The 24,116-nt window shown below is 43.3% G+C and overlaps 1 protein-coding gene across 1 annotated transcript in view; it reads right to left on the reverse strand.

The window, feature by feature from the left end:
* The window catches only part of EPHB1 (EPH receptor B1), a 350,262-nt gene that overhangs the window by 53,101 nt on the left and 273,045 nt on the right, over nt 1-24,116 (reverse strand). The window contains exons 4-5 of the mRNA XM_066621865.1: nt 18,788-18,943; nt 6,618-6,953 (exon numbers count right to left, since the gene is read on the reverse strand). Coding sequence (XP_066477962.1) covers nt 6,618-6,953; nt 18,788-18,943 — 492 coding nt within the window. The remainder of the gene's footprint in view (nt 1-6,617; nt 6,954-18,787; nt 18,944-24,116) is intronic.

Genomic DNA, 24,116 nt, shown 5'->3' on the forward strand with positions numbered 1-24,116 from the left:
AGAGGAACTTCTGATTGATTTCCCCCACATAAGAATCCCATAGAACTCTATGGGGTGAAAAATCTATCAAAACCCTTGGCTTTAGAGCCTCATGTTCTTTGTGCTCCATTCAGCTGACCCAGTTCACACTCCTGAAACAGCTTATAGCAGTGGTTCTCACACATTTAGCACTGGGACCCACTTTTTAGAATGAGAATCTGTCAGGACCCACCAGAAATGATGTCATGAACAGAAGTTACATAATCTAGCAGGAAAATTTTTAACTATCCTAGGCTGCAATCCTACTTACACTTACCAGTAATAAGTCCCATTTACTATCAATGTTAAAAGAATATACAAAATAGCTTATTAAAAGTACAGGTCTGTAACATTTCCCCAGATGCAGTCATATACCTTGGTAGTATCAAGTCTATTAAAAATAAAATATTGAAATGAATGGGGACCCACCTGAAATTGGCTTGCATCCCACCTAGTGGGTCCCAACCCACAGTTTGAGAAACACTGGCTTATAGGACTATGCCAGGTTCAAAAGGAGTTTGACCATCCAGGCTGACAATTTCACCTCTGGGTTTTGCTTGATCTAAACCAGTCAACTCACAGAGGATGTCATGTGGCCAATATAAGTGGTATAATAACGACTGCTACTGGAAAACATAATTTGAAGAACTTCTGACAAATGTATAGATTACCCTAGGAAGAGCTGCAGAAGCTCTGACCCTCGGAGAGAGAAAGGCATGTTATGGACTTTGTGCCAGTCTGATCCAACTTTCAGTGCCAATGCAACCATAATGCAGTTCTGAAGTAAGGGAACAAACGTTCCTTTACCTTGAAGAGGCCTCCATGACTGCTGCCTCAGCACAGGAATGCCGCGCATGCCCTGTCTGCATGGCAGCATCTGTGCTGGAAAGTTGGATAGGATTTGGCCCTTCAAAAACAAAACAGACATGGTTCAGCCTTTAAGCTCAATGATAAATATCCAAATTACGGCTACAAAGGTAGAATTAGATCAACATCAAACATCTTGGAAAACCCCACCCTATGTTATATGAGACTAACATTAACAAGTACTGCAACATGGTGGAAATCTATTCCACAGAGCACAAACACTGGGTTTGTCTGAAATAGTAAGGTGTGACAAATCCCCACTGGCCCAGGTCAGTATGCCAAACATTTGGAGGAACTGAAAAATTACTTTTTCAGTTTGGATTCCTATTCAAAAGGGCATCCAAAAGAGAAGCAAGCCAGTGGACAGAGCCAACCTCTCTGACTTAAGAAAAATAAACCTAACACACAAGGCTAAGGCTACCATGTGTTCATTCACACCTGTGATTGTGACATGCTCACACAGGAAATTCAGTGTGCTACTCTTTTACTTCACAGCCCTGTATGTGCTGGGAATAGGCTCAGTTAGCAGCATTTCACACAGCAATAACCTTTCAGGCAAGTGGGCAAATTCGTGATCACTGCAGACGACCTCAAGACCATTTAGAGAGGCACCCAGGCCTCACACATCAACAAAAGCTGAATAATGGAAAGGAACCCCGAACATAAAAGCAATTAGGAAGAAACTTAATGGGTGAAGGGTTATTTGGATGGCAAGACAGACAGATGGGAAGATAGCTGCTACAGAGGGATGAAAAGAAAACGAGTGTATGGATGGATGTATGGGTGAGTGGACAGACAGATGGTTAAGATAAGGGTAATGATCAGTTCTTATGAACCTGAGAAAGGCATCCAAGTTTGTTTCTGTTAAAAATGTTTAATTAGACTAATTAAAGAGAAGAGAATTGACATAAATAGTATTTTTTATGAACTCAGAACATGCAATTTTCTCCATCATTTGTCAACACTTGGTGTTAGCTTTTTCTTCCCCTTCTTCCATGCATGATTTTAATAAAGCCCATGCAGATTCTGACTGCACACTCCCATTGAAAGTCAGTGTATGGAGATACAGCTGCCTATAATAACATGCTTTTACTGTTATTGTCTGCCTCGGCAGTACCTCTTGCAGTTAGAAATATATTGCATTTTTAGGTCAGTGGCAAAACAAAAAAGGGAGGCCAGCAAAACCGAATTGTTAAGCATCAATGACTCAGTCAGAGCCAAATCGGCACAATCTATTCCGCCTGTGCATTCCCATTAACCTCCCCTTAAATGCTTCCAGTGCGTGGCACCCCATTTCAACCTGCTCAAACAAGTGCTGAATGTTAACACCTCATATCTAACTGCCAAATATTTATTTTCTCTTTGTGGCCTCTCAAACATTGTTTGCATCCTTAACACACTGAAAGCAAATGCATTTTGGCTGGATAATGACAGAGCATGTCCTGATACAATGGAAATAAATCAACTTTTAATAGTAATGGCTTTGTTGCAGAAACCGGGAAGGAGAGAAGAGTGGATGGACAGATGGAAAATGGAGTGACTTCACAGCACAAAAGAAGCACAGGAAACCACCCTTAAAGGGATAATAAAGGATGCATGCACAAGGAGGAGGATGGGAAAAGTAGGGTTAGATGGTGCTCTAGGGAATGCAAGCCTAGACAATGGACCAAAGGAGTGTGCGACCTGTTCACATTGAGGCCACCTCTTAGACCCCTTTGCTTTCTGAAGAGACACAGCTACAGATGGATGGAAGAGCAGATGAGCAGGTGGGTAAATGTCAACATGGAGGATGGGAGGAGCAAGCTGGCAGAACAGACAATAAGCACACAGATACAAGCGGCAGGGTTGGATTGGACTTGCTTAGAGATAGAAATGACATCCTGGCATAAACTTAACATGACAAGTTGACAGAATTCTTATTCTCTGGAGAAGGGCTGCTAAAATATTTACGCCACATTTGTGTTGTGAACTCTCCCAGGGGAGTAGAATTAACAAAGCCTTCCCATTTTACATGTATCCTACAAAGCAGAAATTACCATCCCCTTTTGGTAGTCAAACCAACAGATTGCCATCTATTGTTGCCTTCCACTGTCAATTCTTCCCTTCATTAAGCTTTAGGCCAGGGTCACCATTTGGCAGCTGTGCTGTTCCCACCTTCCTCTTACACAGTGCGCATGTGCATAAGCTTATGGGCTTCACAGCACCGCCACTACCATCTGCCTACCCACTCTTGCTTTCCTATAGCTCTCTATTTTTTCCACCAAGGTAGGTCACATTCAACCATCATTTGTCCAGCATTACTGCTGGTTATTAAACAAAAATCTGTGAGAGAAAGGTGTGAATAAAGAAGAGCTTCTGTGAGTTGGTTGTACTGTGGGGTCCAGCTATCTTCCTTCAAGGTAAGGCTTTTGTGGGAATTGCTTAATCCCAGCACTCAAACTGCACTATTTTGTTCCTGGGAAGCTGCTGTCCTTCTCCCAGCTTTGCATATCCACTGTGATTGTAAATACTGAGTGGAACATGACTATGTGGGTGAGACAGACACAAACTGAAAGGCACCTGTGGCATTATTAGTGATGAATGACAAAACCTGTTTCTCTTCTGTAAGGTTGACAAGGCTGCCTGGCCTCCTTGATCATCCTAGAATATACTTAAACTTGATACTTCCATCAATCCAGGATCTAAATTCTTAGAAGAAGTAATCTACCAAAGAAAAGGCTACAGTCAAGCAGTCTGCAGTTCCACTCTCACTGTAGAGTAAATGACTCCCCACATTTATGAGACAAGCTAAGAGTGCATCCAAAAGGAAACTGCTGCTGGCACAAAGTCTCTTGCACTGGCCTGAAAAAGTTGAAAAGTGCTGTAAGGCACATTTGTGGCAACTTATGAACCAGGGAGGTCAGTGCGAGGACACAAGCTGACTTTCCTACACTGGAGCCTGGCCTGGCAGGGGTAAATTTGCACAGCTGGCGTGGGGGGAGGGATTGGGGAAGGTGGAATGGGACATTTCAGGGCAGGTGGAGGGCAGGGAAAGGGGGCTAGTGGGTGGACTGGCCCCGGAGGGGAGGTGGGACCAACCTCCAGCACTTAGGCCAGATCCTAACTCTCCTGAGCAGCCCAGTGTTACAGCAGGCTGCTTGGATCTGTATCAGCAATTTTGCTGGCGTGGATCCGAGCAGCCCCTGAGGTGGCTATCACTCGACAAGGGATAAGGTGAAATAAATCCCCTTACTCCAAGTTGTGCTGGATCTACCTCCCACCAGTCAGCACCAGCACAGTCTGCCTGTTCCGGCACTGGATAGGATTGGGCTACCCCTCTAATAGCTCTTTTAAAAGTTGTGAGCTATTTTGTTGTGTGCTTCTAATGTGAGCTCAGGAAAGATCATAGGAAAAAACTAACTTACAAGAAATTCAATTTTGCAATGCTTTTAAAAAACACATTTATGCTGTGGAAAAAGTACAAAACAGCACTAGAAGAGCATTTCATGGACTCCTGACTACACTCTCTAATCACACATAGCCAGACATGTGATTATTTTTTTAAACTGTCGCTAATCAGATATATTTTCTTCTTCTGTCATCCAGAACAATCTTACTCACGTGTGAATTTATGGACAGAATCCCCAAGTGCATTCAATAGGAGTTGATAATGTGGGGTAGTTGTCCATGAGCTAAGAATCCATATCTTAGTTCAGTCAAAAGATCATAGCTAAGTCATTATCTCTCAGATTGGGGAGGCAACGGGGCAGGAAGGAGGCAGAACTGGGTTCAACAAAGGGGTAGGTTTGGCTGTGGAGTCCACCAAATCCTCACACCTTTCCCAGACTCAATCTGCCTTCATGGGTCTGCTCGGCACAGGTTCAAGTAGACCTGGCGGGCTTCATGGGCTTACTCCAGGAAAAGGGAACAAATGTTCCTGTATCCCAGGGAGGCCTCTAGAGACCTCCACAGGATAGAGTGGATGCCATGTTAGGTAGGACTGAGCTATAAGGATGCTTACAAAGCCAAAAATCCTTGCTCAATTTCTGTGAGCAGAATTGGGGCAAACAGCACATTCCATCTCAACTGGGTAACCCAGCTGATTCTGGCTCAATACTTCACAACTTCACCAACACATCCTATTCTCCAGGGGGCGAAAGCTTACCTGGAGGACCAAAATGGGTAGAAGGCAACAGCTCCAGCTTACTGTTTAATGCTAGCATTAAAAAATGAACATTAAATGAGCATTAAATGCTCAAAAATGAGCATTAAAAAATGAAATGAAATGAAAGTTAGAAAGGGAGTCACTAACAGAGCTGTTTTGATTCCAGCATAGCATCCTGCATTGTTTGTACTACACTTCCTTCTCTCTCCCTTTAATGCTGGTCAAACAGTCTGAAACTTGCCTTCCTATACAGTAAGCTTTAAAGTCAATGCACTGGGCAAGAAAGGTCAGCAAGCAATCCTTTTTTCTTTCCTGGCATGTTCTCTTGAATGCTGCTAGGGACTTCCTACCCTGCCTAGCAGTGTTTAACATAGCAGTTGAATGTTCTTGCCTGCTATCCTATCCAGACTCCCAAGGAAAGTTTTTCACCCTTGAGATCTATGATGACGTGAGAGTGGAAAATTGAGCAGTTTTGAATGTTCTTTCAAACCTATTTCCCCAGGTGTTTAGTGGTTTGAGTTGAAAGCATGAAGAGGCCCGATTCATTTTTGTGTTGAGCAGTCTGCTATTCACCCACCCCTAACAAAGACCATTTGGGTGACTGAATTGTTTAGTTAAAGAAAGAACTGATTAGACATAGGTTTCCATTGATGTTAAAGGCTGGGAAGATGAAAGAAAATTGGCAAAAGGTACATATGTTCTCAGTAACTTGGATGCAAATCCTTTGTAATGCATGATAACTGTGATGTAACAGTTGTAGTTACATCACAACTGTAATTCTGAGGTGCTTCAGGTTCCAATTAGAGAGCTGGGGAGGCTGGGCCAAGAAGAGATCATCAGGCTTGAGGAGTCTCTCTCTCCTGCACACTTCTGATAGGCAAGTAATGGGGAGCCCACACTCTGGGGATCAGAGTGGAAGGCAGCTGGGAAGAGCCCTCAGTGGCACAGAAAGGGACCAAGTATCAGGAGTGTCAGGTTCTGTTTGTGTTGGTCTGTCCTCCCCCTCCAGACTTTGGGAACTCTTGGTTACTTCAGTTTACTCTAAGCCGAGTTGAAATCCAGCCTAGTCCAGCATGGCTACTAGGCTTCCCTGCAAACCCAGCATCATTCAGAAGGTGTTAATCTGTGAGAAACCAAGTCTGTTTATATTGTTTCTTTCCTCACCTTTTGGCTTAAAACCTCTACCATGTTCTGGGATCAGTGGACTCATCAGCCTCCCCACTCTGCAGGTATTGCTGTCAGAGTGAGAGCATTTTAATAACTCTAAATACCATTCTTGGGGATGGGTTTTGCCCAGGGAATCTCTCTGGGATCTGGATCTCTTGGGCTGGTGGCAGGGGATTAAATCTACCAAGTCTTGTCCCACCAAGCAGCATGTTCAAACTGATTGGAAGAGAGAGGGATGGGAAGGGAGTGAGCCCTCTGCACTAGGCATCACTGCCCTGGATCCCTTCCCTTCGTGACAATATGTCAACATTACATTTACATGACAGAGGCAAGTATGATGGGCAGGCAAACAAGCTTTCCCTTCTCCATGTTATGAAGCATATTGCATAGAAGATCTCTGAATAGGTGCTGCAGAACTTACCAGCTTGGTTGGTGGTGATGTTCACTGAGATGTGCTGCGGTGGAAAAGGGCTCTTGTTGGAAACTCCATTGACAGCTTGGATTTCAAAAGTATATGGCGTGTGGGCCCATAAGTTGCTGATGAAGACCCGGGTTTCCGTGAGGCCCAATTGCCTTGGTACAAACTCCACATTGTCATCACATCGGGAGCAACTACGGCGGTCAGACCGACACTTCTTGCAGACAATGTTGTAGGTCACATCATCACGTCCTCCTGTCTCTCGAGGTGGATGCCATTCAAGTATAATTGATGTCTCGTTGACAATGGAGATCACATTGCGAGGCCCTGAAGGAACACCTATTGAAAAGCAATGGCCAATAAATATCATACAGGTAAACGCCTGGTTGTGATGTAATGCATACTTTTGATGAGATGGTGGACACTAAAGAGTAGAAAGACTGGACTCCACTACAGTTAAACAAATAGAAGTATCTCCTGTGATTCTCTGTGCTTCCACTGGGGTCAAGATTTTTCTCACTCTGTCAGTAATCTTGAGGTTCCCCAGCTATATGGAGTGTACCTGTATTTCCCCCCCCCCCAAAGGAATTTTCCCAAGGTCAGTCTAGTTAGTGATCCTATTTGTTCCAACTGGGAGAAGGATATTCTGACTGGGGAAGGTTGGTGTCTTCCTCTGAGGAGTTGCTTGGTTCATTTTCTGAGTTATCTTGCATTACCTGAGTATTTGCAGATACAAATCTGTCCCATTTGGAAATTTCTCACTGGTCAGGTTAGCCTAAGTACTCTGTATCTGTCCATATGCACATACATACAATGTTGGTGGGAATGTTGCCTTCCTCTGTGACTTGGCTAACTTGCTCCAGTCATTGAAGTCTATTTGTTCTGTATACATTTGTGTGCTGAGCATCTGCTCTCTGCTTACGGCAGGCTTCAGTCTGGGTTATTTAAGATTGCAGGGTTTGTGGAACGAACATGTAATGGAATTACATCTAAAGTAATTAGATGAACTTTTGCCTCATTCAACTATGATTCTACCAAATTACAGCATCCCTCAGACCCTCTCTAGGAAAAGCTTCTTGAATGTGATTCCATCTTTCAACCTGTCACATTTTCCCCCTTAGTTTTAAAGGTTCCCACCAGTACGCTAAAGATTTATGGGGTGTTGGATTTGGCTGTGGTTACTCAAGACTACTGAGTGGCATTGCAAAATCCTCAATAATACAGCACCAGGATTCTTGTTAATGCTCTATTGGGCAGTCATATTCCCAGTTCACACCAACATATAGTTCACTCATGTAGTCTAGTGTTTATATATACACACACAGAGCTAGATAAGTACAGTTCAGGAATCAGACAAACTACCCTTGTAATAGATATAAAAAACTGATCAAAATTAAGACAAAATGGCCATGATGCTCTTCCTGAAGGAAAGAAAAATGGAAGGGAAAAAGATTGTGTACTTGGGGTGCAAGATTTGTCTTTTTGCCTTCTCCCTGTCATATTGTTGGAGCTGCAAGTAGTTCATTCTTTGGGGGCACGAGAAGAATGATTTGGCACTAGGATTAAGAATAGAAGCAGGGGGGAAGTAATGATTTAATAGGAGCATTGGAGGGTGCCACACAGGAAAGGAAAAGAGAAAGTAAAGCAGCATTTGTGAGATCTTCTTACCAGCTTCAGTTATAGCAGCAGGGATCAATAAATCGTTGAGCTGAATTTGTTAATAAAGCAATGGAGTTTAAGAGTAAGATCTTTCAGTCATCACTTTAGGAAAGCCCTACTGCTGCAATCTAAATTTAAGGGGCTACGATTAGGATCCAGGAAGAAGAGACAGAGCAGTAATAAGCCCCCAAATTTGAGGGAAATAATGGCTGCAGGAAATCATGGGAGTAATGGCAAAAAAAATGGCAGAAGGGGAAAAGGAATGACTGTTGGCAGAAAAAGATGAAATAGAAGCTGGAATGAAGACTGGGAAGGCAGAAAGAGACAGAACTAATATGGATGGGGACTCTGATGCCCCAATGCAATTGGAGACTAATTGGACTTTTTTCTTTAATTCACAAGTTCTTTTAATGTCAGGAGTTCCCCAGAGACAAATTATTTTGGGTAACTCTCCTACTGAGATTGGTTCATACCTACCAACTGGACACATACCAACTGGTTAGTGGCAGAACTTCCAGTTTTATTTAAATGGATCACACAAACAGAGGAGTGCCTTTGTTCGTGCAGTCCTTTCAAATAAAACTAGAAATCCCACACTTGGGTTTGTGAAAACCGCAGAATTGAGCATGGTAAAAAAGTAGATGATCTGCTTTCCATTTGTATTTAGCAAGCATATCAATGCAGTTCATGTCTGTACTGGAAGGGAGGCAGTGGCAGACTTGGGCTGAAGGGCACACTGAATCCACCACCCTCTCAACTCTCCATCATCTGCTACTGATGCAAGTTGCACCAGGTCTCTTCATGGTTGGGCCAGTTATGTGGGGTGGATTAGGAAGCCCAGGCAGTCCTCTCTCAAAACAATTACGTACATGACCCTTTGACATAATCAGACTGAGGTTTTTTAATGCACCCAATTGCACATTAGTGAAAGGCTCACCCACCCTCATACAGGTGCAAGAACTGGACCCTCTTCTCCTTGGACAGTGTGAACAGCTAAATATAGGGACATATCTAGCAACTTGTATTTAGGGATTTTGGTTTTTTTCCATTTGTCTTTTTAAGATATATAGCTTAATTTGCCAACATTGTTCCCCGCTCCATTTTGGGACAAACTCTGCTATTTCTTTGATAAGCATGTTTGCTTTATTCTCTATGTCCTCTCCAATTTTCTTCACTTGCCTGGTTTAGTCCAACATTTTAATAAATTCCTTTTCATTTTTATTGAACATCCATTTGATTTCCGTTTATAAGAGACAGAATTGGTGCACCATGCTTTCTCCATTGCCCAGTTCTCACTACTATTTATTTTGTCTTTTGTGTAAGTAGTAATTCCCCAGATTTTGGGAGATTTCCAAGGTGGTGGTCGGTCGGTCGGTCGGTCGGTCGGTCGGTCTCTCTCTCTCTCTCTCTCTCTCTCTCTCTCTCTCTCAAACACCCTAGAAGAGCAATGTTCCTCAATGTTTGACCTCCACTGTACCACTTCACACAGTCCACCTATTCAAAGTACCAGCAGAAGTAACTGGCAATGACATCATCACCAGTTACTTCTGGGTTGGGAGGACAGATGTGACACGACAAACACCAGTAAGAGGCTCAGGGTGGACTTGAGGGCTTTTTCAAGCATGGAAAAAGCATGCTTTTTCTGCTCACCGAGCCTCCTACCACTGTTTCTTGTGTCACATTCCTGCTCTCGCTGCTGGGTGGCAGGGGTTTAGGGGTTCCGTGAGTACAAGGGGAGAGAAGGCTGTCACTAGCTGCTAGGCTTTGTCCTTCTTTTGCTTGCTGCCCAAGCATGCCCTATTCCAACACAACTATGCCCTAGGCTCTACTCAATGTGGTGGTCCATGGACTGGTGCTAGTCTGTGAGCCATCAACTGTCAGTCCACAATGAATTTCCAGGAAGGAAAAGAATAATAGTACAATTTTAAAATTGCACCAGAATTCCACCAAGAATAATAAGTAGACAGTCCCCACTTGCTCCATATCCATATATCATTTATACAATATCTCCTTATTTAGCAACCATTATATCATGCCAATACAATAGTAATATGGCACAAAGATGGTACCAGACCCTGGCACAAAAAAACAAAAAAATGCCAGTCTGCCACATCTGATAGCCTAAATAATGATAGTGCTTCTCAGACAAGAATGACAATTCAAGCTGCAAGCTTATCTTGTTGGAAATCACCCACAAAATCACAGGCCATTAAGGCCAAATCCAATCCATAGGAATCATGTCATCTTGGACAAATAAAATAGAATGACACAATACATTTTATAAACTGTTTCATGAAACGTTATCATCATTAGGGTTCACAAAAGCCCATATGCTGTAGAAACAGACACAGAACTAACCAAAAATGTCAGATGCGGAGAGCAGTTATTAACCGTTCGATATGTCAGGCTGAAATGATGGGTATTTAGTGAGGTCCTCCAAGGGTCTCCTCTGTGTCTGTTCTCTATGCAGTTATTATTTATTAGCAACTTGGACACCAGAATTCAGAGTACATATATCAAAACTGTAGGCAGCACCATTCTGGGAGTGTTTCAAGTGTTTTTCAGGGCAAGAATTAAGTGCAACACCATTTTTATATTCTGAGGAAATGGGGCTGGAATCAATTAATGGAGATTCAATAAGAATGAATACAGTACAGATCATGTAGGAAAGAGTAATCAAATGCACACATATATAACAGGAAAATGCTGAGCAGGCAGCTGTGCCACAGAAAAAAAACCTTTCTGGGTTACAAGGAATGACAACAGAATGGCCATGGGCCCAGTTCTATTAAACAAGTGCAAACATTCATCAGTCTGTTGCTACTGTTTCTACTATCAGAAGAATGAATTCAGACTTGAGCAAACTTGGCATCCAAATTCTTAAAAAAAAATAAATCAAAACTGCAATCAGATCTGGCAATTCCAAATCCTGTCCTGGTAATCTGGCAAAGTCTGGTAATCATGCTTTTGACAGATCCATCATCCGGGACAAGAAAGCTTTCATTGTTGTTATTTATGCTCACATCACCAAGCATTACATATTCTTGCAAAATCTACATTCACATGATATTTTAACCTCCGTGCTCCAAACCATCGAACATCGAACCATCGAACATATGTTATGCTAATACTGTGTGCCAGGTCATCTCCTGGAAACTCACCAAATGCTGTGATGTAACTTTTCCTGCAAAGGTGGTATATTTCTTTATGTGAAACTCACTGAGTCATTTCAAAGCTTTAAGATTATAAATTCAATACCGGACTAGGTTAGTTTAGCCAAAGATCGATTAAGTGGCCTTTGTTAAGTGACTATATAGGAGTGTCCTAGCTACAATAAATAAATGAATAACAATGACCCACTTCAGAGGTTTGCCCTGAACATCAACAAGATGCCCATTGTAAAGGACAGAGGCAGGCAGGCAGGCTGGGGAGAAGGGGGAAGTTTAGTTTTCTGTTCATGTGTTTGGCTTACTCTGAACTCAGTTTTTGCCCCAAATATCAATAAGATCCAATATCTCACTGTGCCTTCATTTCACACCATGCACATCAGTGACTAAGAAGAGGGCATGAGCACAGAAGTGGACATGAGCAGGGAAGAGTTCACTTTTCTGGACTTCATGTTTAAACAGAACGCAATGCAATTTAAACCCAATCAAACACAGAGCAAACCTGCAATTAAAGTGGAGGCCACCATATTCAAACAAGATGATGTGGATGCACATTTGATGTGAAAGAGGGAACGCAAATGAAGAACAGAACACAAAGAAATATGTGCAGTTGGGACGGCACCTAGGAGGGGCGCTCTGGGTATGCAGGTAATGTGAAGGGTGTTATTGCCACTTGTGATGTTCACAAATTTTGAAACCAAAACGAACTCACTTCCAGATGAAAAAGAACAAGCACAGGCCTCTGTGGAAGATCACAAATGAGAACGATAACAGCAGTACAGCACATGGCAGCATCACATTTGCACTACACCTGTGCTCCTCACACAACAGATCTGTACACACCATTTTATGTATTCCACAATTAGCACCTTTCATTTCAGGATACCAAAGTCTCTGCGTTTAAAATATTTGCCCATTCCATCCCGGTCTGCACACAAGATTTCCTTTAAGAAGCTGTGTAGCATTTCCTCACATCACATTCAATTCAAAAGCAAGCTGGAGAGGCTGCTTAGTTTCTTGAGGAAAGAACATTCCTTGCACATGCTGGTCAGTCTACTGGGATCAGGGAATATAATTAAAAGGCAAGCATTTCAGCACTTCACTTGGAAGAAAATGAATCCAAGGCCGTTCTGCTGAATCTGTCACAACCTACCTCTGCTCAACCCCTTGAGGGTTTTTCAGCTGCTGTCCCCATTCCAAGCTCCCCGCTTCCCTTCTCTTTCTCCCCTTTTCTTCGTAATTACATTCAGAGAGGCACTTTGAGAGAGCTTCTCTGATCGGTTGCCAGGGTTACTGCAGATGAAAGCATTTTGTTAAAATTGCTAGAAAAATGCTATTCTTTAACGAAAATTCCATTTCATTTAATTTTTTTCCCCGTCAGCACTGTTAAAGTATTTGTCATGAGCCATCTAGCAGCAAAAGCTTTGCTGTATACACAGTAGAAAGGTGATGTTCGGAATGTGATGCAGCACTTAAGCTGTTACTCATGTCTCCGTTTCATAGGTGTATTTATTGACGTACATACACATGTATGCAAAGTGGAAGGCTACTGAGTTTTGTAGGAAGTCTTAATCTAGTTAGTTTGATCTAAATCCCACACTTTCATTCCTACACATCACCAGTGTTACATGGGTGAAGGTCCTATCCTGCTGAGCTACCACATCATTGGAACATGTGTTCCAGTGACACAGTGCGCTTTGTGGCAGTCGCAAAATGCAACCTGCCATTCTATGCAGCTTGGATAACAATGCAAGCAGCGAGTGGTCACAGCAGCACGCCAGCAGCCTCTGGAGAAGCCCTGGGGCCAGTAAGTCATTACAGGGGGTGGGTGCGAGGAACAGAGCAGAGACCAGGACAGTGTTGAAGCTGGGAAAAGGGCAATATTGGTGGTGACAGTTCCACCTATATCCCATCCCCCTTCCCAGCTTTTATCCACCTGCTTGGGTCCACTTGCACTTATGACAGTAAAATAACCAGCACAGGTGCAAATAGACCTGCTTCATCAAACCATCTTTTGCCATCTATGATACATGTTACTCAATTCCCAGTGGTTTACAGCATCATCCCCTTGTCAACACTTTCTTCTTCCCTGATCCTACATTGGGCCTTTGTGATACAATGGCAAGTTATCAAATGTTTAAGAGGAAGTTGGATGTGCTTTGCCACCTCCTGTTGCAACACTACAGTATAGCCAGTATGTTGGAAAGCTCAGGTGTAGACAATACTAACTTATGGGTCCTAATTTGACAAAAGGTTTAGTAAAGGTGATGTCACCAGCCATAGGGAGGTAGAGCCTTCTATCAGCTAGTTGAAGGGAGAGCAGCAGATTTCTGAGCAATAGATATTATAGCTCCCATGGCTCTCTTAATATATACAAAATATAAAATCTGATATATAAAATCCAAGAGAGGATGTATTTCACTTCTGACACTGATCAGTTAGCTGAGATTTTCCAACTAAATAACTGGAGTTGAATCTTGTATGTTTCACACTATGTGTCCAGAGTGAGATAAGGAATCTGCTTCTGCGGATGTCAGGTACTCTGAGCTCAAACTGGAAGTCCTGCAGGTCAGACACTGACTTACTGCTCCCTGCACTCATGGGATTGCTTCAGGTCAGGAGGGCACTGTAGATAATTACAGAAGAAAAACTGACATCACAGTCCATAATACTCCCAACATAAAAAGTCAGTTGGCACCAAAGGACAAATCTGTTGCCTCTGGCTCATATAAGGCTCCCATCACTGCTACCTTCTTAGTTTGGGCCACATAATGCTAAGGGACGCCACCATTATATTACCACTCAACCTGATTTTGGCCTTAAACCTTCAGTTTGCCTTCCAGGCAATGTCCTCCCCGAGGTAGATGCCCACCCTTATTCATGATGTTTTTCAAATGAAATTTATGGGGGGAAATGTCCATAGACCTCTTAAGACTTTTAGGACTGGTCCCCTGCCTAGCAACTAGAGGGAAAGAAAAGATGCTTTTAAAATCCTTCTCCCCTTACTCCCTTTAAATTCTCTATCAAATAGGAAACAACTGCATATCAATACAGCCCAAACCAAATGTCAGTATTTGAATTATAAAGCCAGGGTGGAAATCCGGGTGGAAAGGTGATTTATAGGCAAGTTCCTGACACTATCTATCTTGTACAGAGCTGCTGCAGTCATGTCTAGAACCACAGCAAAAGTAACAACATGCCGTTTATTTTATCAGATGGATTTTACAGCAAACAATCTTCAACACCCCCTCCCGCATCTCCCATTCTCTGTCAACTCTTGATTTACTGTTGCAATGTTGTCCAGCATGTGTCAGCACTATGGTACAGCATAGGCAGGGGTAGGGCAGGCATCTTTCAATATCACTGAAACCCTCTTTACAATATTTAAACCAGGTGGAATCATGGCCTTGAATGCAAGCTCAGCCCCAGAAATCTGTTTACAGCACCAGGACTCAGTCCTAAAACATCTGAAGTTACATTTAAATAAGAACATAAGAACAGCCCCACTGGATCAAGTCATAGGCCCATCTAGTCCAGCTTCCTGTATCTCACAGTGGCCCACCAAATGCCCCAGGGAGCACACCAGATAACAAGAGACCTCATTCTGGTGCCCTCCCTTGCATCAGGCATTCTGACATAGCCCATTTCTAAAATCAGGAGGTTGCACACACACATCATGGCTTGTAAACCGTAATGGAATTCTCCTCCAGAAACTTGTCCAATTCCCTTTTAAAGGCATCCAGGCCAGATGCCGTCACCACATCCTGCGGCAAGGAGTTCCACAGACTGACCACACGCTGAGTAAAGAAGTATTTTCTTTTGACTGTCCTAACCCTCCCAACACTCAATTTTAATGGATGTCCCCTGGTTCTGGTGTTATGTGACATGCACAGTGCCTGTGATACAGAGCATATACAGCCCAGGACTTTTTTTTAGCTCCCTAGCTAAATAAACCACAGAAATCTGGGATAAGCAGATCCGAAGGTATGTTTTTCAGGTGCACTGGAATCCTGTTACTTTAACAAAATAAACTGATTACTGACTTTATATTTTGGAAGCTTCTACAAAGCATGATACATTCAAAAAAGAATCAAGAGACCATGAAAGACAAGACAGTGCCTAAAATAATTCATGCAGTTTCTGCCCAGATTTGGAACCATTTCCCACATTACAAAAATACCATACAGAATGCTCTTCACTGTAGGAAAGAGTAGGAATATCCCACATGTCAGTTAACGCAACTGAAGTCAGCTTCTTTTGAGGATTTGCGCATGCTGAACTGATGATATGATCGGTGTTGTATCTTTGGGTTCAACCCCTTTCCATACACTTTTCATGTTGTGTCACTATTCCTATTCTCATCTTCATACAACAGTTCCATTCAAGAATACGGTTGTACATGTCCATACCTGAATGTGTAGAGGTTTGCAGGAGCAGAGCCCAGGGGCACAATCCCACTGCCTCCACGCATTTTGAGAAATCAGGGCCTATCCAACTTTCCAGCAAAGATGCAACCACAATGCAGCCCCAAGGTGAAGGAATAAATGTTCCCTTAGTTTGAGAAGGCCTTCATGACTGCCCCCCCCCCAATGGCAGGATGCCCTGTTGGCACAGCTGCATCGGCACTGGAAAGTTGGATAGGACTGGGCCCCCATATATGAGAAAAGAGGATAGGGCTTTTTATCTACACATGCGTTAGATCATTCACAAAATCAGTCAACATGTGCAATATGAAATACTTTCAAACACAGATAAAATTATCTCTTTTGAGGAGCTGCTACTGCCTTGGCAGCTGGTGCACATGAGAACAAAACTCATACACAGCACATTGTACCAACCATGGGAACATTAACACACAACCAAAAAGCACTACCTAGCAGGAAATGCACTGGAAAGACAGAGACATGTTTTGTTACACCAGAGAACAGCAGCACCCAACGTACACTCAATACTAAATTTATCTATGATGACATGCAACAACTTGGAAATGGAACAGCTGGCACCTCAAATTAGAACATTTCAAAATTAAGCTTTAACGAGAAGATATAAAAATCAACAAATGGACTTTTTTATACAGTACTCCTCTGATGAGGCATAGTGTAAATCAGTTATATAACAAGAGGCAATAAAAACAGATTTATTTACTACTACACTTCCCGCTACCAGTGATCAAGCAGAATATGGAAATTAATCTCTTATTCCAGACACACACTAGACATCTCATAAGCAGACACACACAGCTACCTACAGAAGCATTATTGCAGAAGGCAATACGCACATGAAGGCCTCCTGTTTCAGCAGCCTGTGTTGAAGGCGGAAGAATGAACAGCATCCTCTTCCCTGAGAGCTACACAGTGTAGTTAGTAACCACAACCTTCCAAAATGCTGTTCAGAAAATTAGTACTGCATTGTACAAAGCTCACCCAAACTTACTCTCAATTTGACCCCAAAGAGCCGAATAAGAAAAAAAAATATCAAGCATAACAGCTGAGACAATTATGTGATGCAATGAACAGATGGTAACAATTTCATTTCTCCACCTTTCCCCCCACAGGCTCGTAACTTTGAAAAGTTCAAGAGCCCACAGAGTCCAGTCCTTTTCCCAAGGTGGGATCCTTCCACATACCAGTACCTGTTCGCCAGAATCAACCCACATCATCGGGCACGCAATGCATTTCCTATGTCTTATTGATTTATCCTATATCATTGACAGGGTTCAGCTATGAGTACATATTCAAGGTACACGCCAAGATCCTGAAATTCTAACCTCAGCAAGTTGAAAAGAATTTGTTGTTATTATAGCTATTACCATACCATTTCAACAATACTATGGCCATGCCCCAAATGTCCAGATTATGATGGATTCATGTGAAAACAAGGCCACAAATAGGATGAAGTTCTGGGGCCCATTTTGAATCACACATAGCAGTGGTTCTCACACATTTAGCACCAGGACCCACTTTTTAGAATGAGAATCTGTCAGGACCCACCAGAAATGATGTCATAACCTGAAGTGACATTATCAAGCAGGAAAATTTTTAAACATCCTAGGCTGCAATCCTACCCATACTTACCCAGGAGTAAGTCCCATTTATTATCATTGTTAAAAGAATATACATAGTAGCTTGTTAAAGTACATAGTAGCTTGTTAAAAGTAACATTTCACCAAATGCAGTCACATACCATGGTAGCATCAAGTCTAATATATTAAAATTAAAATATTGAAATGAATGGGGACCCACCTGAAATTTGTTTGTGACCCACTTAGTGGGTCCTGACCCACAGTTTGAGAAACACTGACATATAGGATATGCCATCAGTGCAAGTAGTGGTCTTACCCATTATACACTTTACAGTACAATCCTATACATGTCTACTAGGAAGTGAGTTCAATGAGACTTACCCCAGGTAAGTATGGATTGAGTTGTAGCCTTAATATATGACTGTCATCAATACGAAGAGTTAGTGTCATCAATCAATGAACTAAATCATGAAGAGGATGATCTGTCATGACGGTCTTATTTACTCATTTCTGACTCCTTGAGGTTAATTGTACATAAGATAAATGTTCACTTTTTGCTGTGATATATGTCGCTTATTTATTTTCTTGCTGGAGTACATTAAAGTATACTGGGACATATCTTTTAAATGCAGTTACAAAGAGCACCCATCTCATGTATCAACCTAGAGATTGAGGACTAATAATGCTGGGGCATTTCCATGACAATTTAAAGGTATGATGTAATAAAGGATGATGTCACAGGGGATTGTATGGTATATGAAAGCAAGCTATTACTGAATGCTATCCATCATGCCCACTCGGCAAGAGGGTGAATGGATCAGCTGAGGTAGCATTACGGAAGAAGTTATTCAATTACTAGGCAGACGTATGGATTGTCTCATATAGAACAGATTCTCAAGTTAGGTTTAAAGGTCTAGACCAGTGGTTCTCACTGGAGCCCTGGCTTCTGACCCCTTAAGAGGCAAGGGAAGGCAGCAACGCGACCCCCAGGATCGCGCCACTGTGGAGACAGGAGGCTTTTTTCTAACACATCTGCTGTGTGTAAGGGCTCCCTGCAGCTTGTAAAAAGTGAATAGTGATCGTGACCCACTTCCGGGTTGCAATCGCAAAACCAGAAGTGGGTCACAATTGCTATTTTCGCTTTTTACAAGCTGCTGGGAGCCCTGCAGAGCACTCCATGGGGTTTCCTGCACTTCCTGGACCCCAACAGGACGTAAAGCCCCCCTCCCCCGCAACAGCACGATCCTGGGGATCGCATTCTTGCCTTTTTTCCTGCCTTACAAAGACTAATCTAGACACTTTCAACAATAACTGTTATTACTTACTAGTGCATGGGACCTCCGATTGATCAAAGTCAGCACGGTAGTACCCATTGCGGCAAGTGCAGATGGGAGCAGCTTCTGACGTGGAGCGACTGTTGGAGGGGCACTGCGTGCAGACCCCAGCACCCTGGTTTGCCTTGAACATCCCCGCTGGGCAAGCTGGAATTGGAACAGGAGAGAAGGAAAGAAAACAGTCAGAGGTCTATTTTTCATGAAAGTAACATGTATTAGAAAGGAAGTAAACAAACCCTGTTTTGCTGTATTCCAACAAGATATTTTATTTTGCAATTACTTCATTATTATAGCCAACAATAACATAGCATAATAGAACATATCATTCAGGATATTTGTATAAACAAAGCTTATAAGGGAAGAAATGTAAGACCTGGAAAGCCATAGAACAGAATGAGTACTAATTATTCTTAAATTTATTGATGTTTATATGCAAAGTTTTACAAGCACAAGTATCTTTACTGTGGCTGTACTGACGGCCTTTTGGATGCACAGGCCACCTGCTTCACAGCTCTCTGATAGATATAGTGACTTACAGAAACCACACACCTTGCAGGAGCTTAGGATTTGTCTGTTTGCTCTTGGCAAGTTGCAGTTGCCCTCACATGAGTACTGACTGCAAACTATCTTTGTTGCAGTAGCAGAATAATTCCTGCTTCCCCATCCTGGCACTGTGTTTCATGCAGATCTGCAGTATAGGGACTGTGAATGTATCTAGCAATAAAAAAAAGTAGCCCTCTGACTTGAAGAGAGCGGGGGAGGGGGGAGCAAGCGCCATGCATGCACCCTGCCATAAGTCTGCTGTGAAATGGTTTGGATGCTTTCTAGTGCTAAAGGGCTATTCACACTTACTAAATATATGTAATAACTTTGCATTTCTTTAAGCAGAGAAATACCCTCTTGAGAATTCTTCCAACCTCACAATTTTGAAAGCCAGTGTCTGGGATTGTAGCTATTCAGGCAACAAGATGCCAGCAGGGGATTGAGAAAGAGGCATTGTCAGGTATGCAGCCAACTCCCACAACTAATGCAGTGTGATCTGCAGTTGGTAGGGGTGGAGGCTCTGGTGGCTCCATACTAAAACAGCAGATGAACTGGATTTCTCATGGGTGGAAGGAGAAGGACAAATGGGCCATGGGCTGCTTGCTGGGCTGGTTTTAAACAGCCATGGAAGACATTGCTGCCAGTAGCATATCTGGGGACTTCCATCTCCACAAGAAGAGAGGAACATGGGAAGCAAGCCACAAGAGGAGGATCTACGTGGAACAGCAAACCCCTTTTATCTTTTAGACATGGATTGAAATGGGTTGTTTTTAGAAATGGATTATGTCAGAATGCCAGATGCAGGGGAGGGCACTAGGATGCAGGAAGCACTAGGATGCAGGATGAGATATAGGAAGCTGGACTAGATGGGCCTATGGCCTGAGCAGGGCTGTTCTTATGTTCTTATGAGGTGCAGGAGAACAGAGTGGGAAGGAGCTGTGGATTGCTGCAATTCTGTGCAAGCCCAATGTTTCTGAGGTCCGGAGCTTCCACAGAGGCACCCGACAATGATGTCATCACCAAGTACCTCCACTGTGTGGCAAACCAAAGGAGAACTGAGTGCTAGTCAGCTCTTAGGAGCCACTGCCAGGAGCTGGAATCAGCCCATAAAAGGGGCTACCTGACAGGGAATGAAGATAGGAGGAGGAAAGAGAGACAGAAGGGGCCAAAGGAGACAGACGGAGCAATGAGAAGGGCATGGAGGAGAAGCAGAACATTGAAAAACGAGAGGAGGTGGCAAGCAAAAACTGAGACCAGAGCAGAGATGGGCAAGGAAGAGGCAGGCATAAGATGAAGCAGACTCAGAACGCGTCAGGAAGGATAGCTGGACAGGGAGGTGGAAAGTGAGGGCATGAAGGGGGAACGCAGAAGATGGCTAGTATGCCGGGGGGAAGCCCTGGGGGATTGAGCCAGGCAGACAGTAGCCCCCAGTATAGAGGCACCCAATGGGATCCCCGAGGCCTCCCTTTGTCAAGGAGGTGACCAGAAGAAGCTCTGTCAGGGAAGGTCAGGGGCTGTGGTGATTCAGCTCATCATTTGGATTCTACAACTTCCTTGACAGTGCCAGGTAGCACTCCCCCCAATGCCCCTGGGCATGCAAGGCCTCTGCCTGAGACCTCTGCTCCACTGTCTCACCAAAGTGAATATACAGATGGCAACATCTCTCAGTAACATTTGTCTTTGAGAATGACTTAGTTAAATAATAGCTTGAAGAATCTGATACACAGAAAATTGTTCAAAAACATACAGTGGGTTCTCCTTATTTGTGGACTTGGAATTTGTGGATCTGAGTATTTGCAGATGCTGAACCCTGGCTTAGAGGGCCTCCTGGATGCGACCAAAAGTGGCTTCCAGTCACATCCAGAAGGCTAAAGAAGGCTAATGGCCCACTCCATGGGCCTTCCCCATCCTCAGAACACCTCCCGGTCATGACTGTAAGCTGCAGGCATGAACCAGAAGTGACTTCCAGTTGCATTTGGGAGGCCTTATGAAGATGCTAGGAGGCCTGCAGAGGGCCCGGCGCAGTCACCAGGGGAGTCCTGGCCCCCCATGGATTTCTTGTTCGCACATTTCAGTATACATGGTGGATTGCGGAATTGGTCCCCCACAGATACCAAAGGCCCAGCATACTTCATTATTCCTACTCTGACATCTTGCTAGAATCATACCTCAGAGTGAATGGGGAGGGGACATTGGTCATATTTTTGTGCATGCTCCAACTTCTGAGTATTGTTGTGGCTCATCAGACCCAATCCCCAAACCGAATACTCAGCCCAGGCCATACAATAGATATTCAGCCATGAAGCTTCTTGGGTGACCTTGGGTCAGTCACTATCTCTCAGCCTCATGCACATCACAGGCTTGCTATGAGGACAAAAGGAGGGAAAGAACCATGTACACCACCACCCTGAGTTCCTTGGAGAAAGGGAAGCATAAAAATGTGAAGAAATAAAAAATATCATTAAATGCAGAAACTGAGCATACTGGAAAAGATACTTTGGGGATGATAAATGTTTTGTACTAATTTGCTGGACTAATAAAGCTATGCACTGTTTAATCATGGGCTGACCCAAGGGGAGCTGCCTGCAGACAGCGGCAGCATCACAATAAAAGACAACGGTTGCCCTATTTTCTCCCCGTCTCCTTCTTTCAATTTAAAGGCCTTTGGAGTCAAGGGTCCATAACTACACAAAACTGTTGTACCAGCCTTAAATCTTCAGGATAGGACTGATAATAAATGGAAAGCAATGTCTAGTTGACATGAGAAATGTTGAAATTAGAAAAGCTTGAAATTAAAAACAAATCCAAGTTTGATTTGACCAACTCTGCAATAGCTGGAATAACTGGAAGGATTATCAGGCATCACGGCTCTGGTCAATTGGCGTATCGGTTGGCAGCCCCAGTTCAGTTCATTCACAATGGGTTGTTATCATAAACACTACTGCCCTTTCTGGTCTAATTGGCACCTGTGCACATTTTTGCAGGCAGAATTTAACCAAGCCACTGGGATTTAATGTTCTGTCCTGAAAAGTCTGCTTCTGGGTTTTTTCCCCCCTTCAAGCTCTAAGATGCTAATGTGGAATGATATGGAGTGGGTTGAGGCAGCCAGAATATTTGTCTTAATGAGATGGTTGAGCTAAAATGGGCTGTTGACATGAGTCCAGTGCAAAATCTTTGCATAATAGCTGGTTGTCTATGCAAGCAGGATAAGGGTGGGACGTTGAGAAGCTGAAATAAATTTATAAAGCTAAAACAAAGTTAAGAAGCATTAACTTGACATGGAATTGCCTCATCTAATCATAATGATGGATGATGCACCATTAAGGACAGAAAATCATACAGCTTACTCTCACTTACACTGTTCTCTTCACTCTGATTGGTTGGTGGGTGTCTTATTTGCATAATCACTGAATGGTAATATGCCTTTGCATGCAAAAACCTCCAAGCTGGGTGACAGCGACCAAAATGGCTTACGAGATTTTCCAACCTCTGTCATGACAGGCACAGAAACAGGAGCTGGGTGGAAGGAGAGGGAAAGAGACAAGAGTATATCGGGGGATTGTCCCTAAAATTCAGACTTCCACTTTCAAATACTTCATTCCAGGTTGCTTTTTGATGTGTTTCCGTAGTTCATTTGGAATGCTTGTGCACTGACAACAATAACCTGAAGGGTCTTTTGATTATCTTCCTATCAAATGCACCCAGGGCTAATGCATTTCTAGGCCATCCCTCAGAGTTTATTCAACCAGAAGCTAGCAATTAATTCATAAACAGGAAGCCCATTTCAGCTTGAACAATAATAATGCTTTAATCCTTGCCAGCGTGAGGATTCATTAATCAAACAGCTCTCCATGGCTGTTGGGGCAAGGGAGGGCACCAGGATGCAGGTCTCTTGTTATCTGGTATGCTTCCTGGGGCATTTGGTGGGCCACTGTGAGATACAGGAAACTGTATGGGCCTATGGCCTGATCTAGTGGGGCTGTTCTTATGTTCTGATGTTCTTATGGCTGGGGAGCCTATATACAAAATATCAATGTACTGATGGAGAATTGTTTGCTCCAATGTACATGGAAGATGTACAGCCCAAAGCAGAATTGTTTCTCTTCCTGCCTCGAAAAATGTCTTCCCACATATCAGCCCCTCTTGCCATGTGAATGAAAAACAATGGATGGGGTGCTGCCAGATAGATCTCAGGGTTACATTCTTAACTACCTGTGAAAGGCAATAGGTGAGAAAATAGGGAAGACCCTGCTGAGCAATTGAGAAGAATGGAGAGGAAACTGACTACAGGAGTATGCAGAGAGAAAGGGGAGTTTCTAATTGCCACAATAAGAAACATGGGAGTTGTAGCATTGACTGGAATTGAGAGGAGGCAGAAAGAAAGCTACTCCTCCTTTACACAGTTACAAAATCATTACTAAGGTAGCCCCAAGGTAATAAGCAATAGGGAGACTGCAGCTAATAGCTATAGTAAGTTAGTTGACTCTCACAGCACTGCACACAGATATTAGACAGGGTGGTTTCCCTCATCACATTTTGACTTCCTAATATATTTTAATATTATGTAAATAATATTTATTTATTAATTATAGGTGCTCGTGCAGGGCTCCCCACACACAGGGACGGCTGCTGCAGGGACTGGAGGGTGCACCCAAGCCCCTGCTGCCCCCCTGAGCGGCGCGATCCTGTCTCCTGGCTGCCCCCACCCCTTAAGGGGGCAAAGGCCAGGACCCACAGGCTGGGGCGTTGCGACGCCCCAGTTTGAATACCACTGCCC

Source organism: Tiliqua scincoides, chromosome 3 (genome assembly GCF_035046505.1).
Source record: "Tiliqua scincoides isolate rTilSci1 chromosome 3, rTilSci1.hap2, whole genome shotgun sequence".
NCBI lineage: Eukaryota > Metazoa > Chordata > Lepidosauria > Squamata > Scincidae > Tiliqua > Tiliqua scincoides.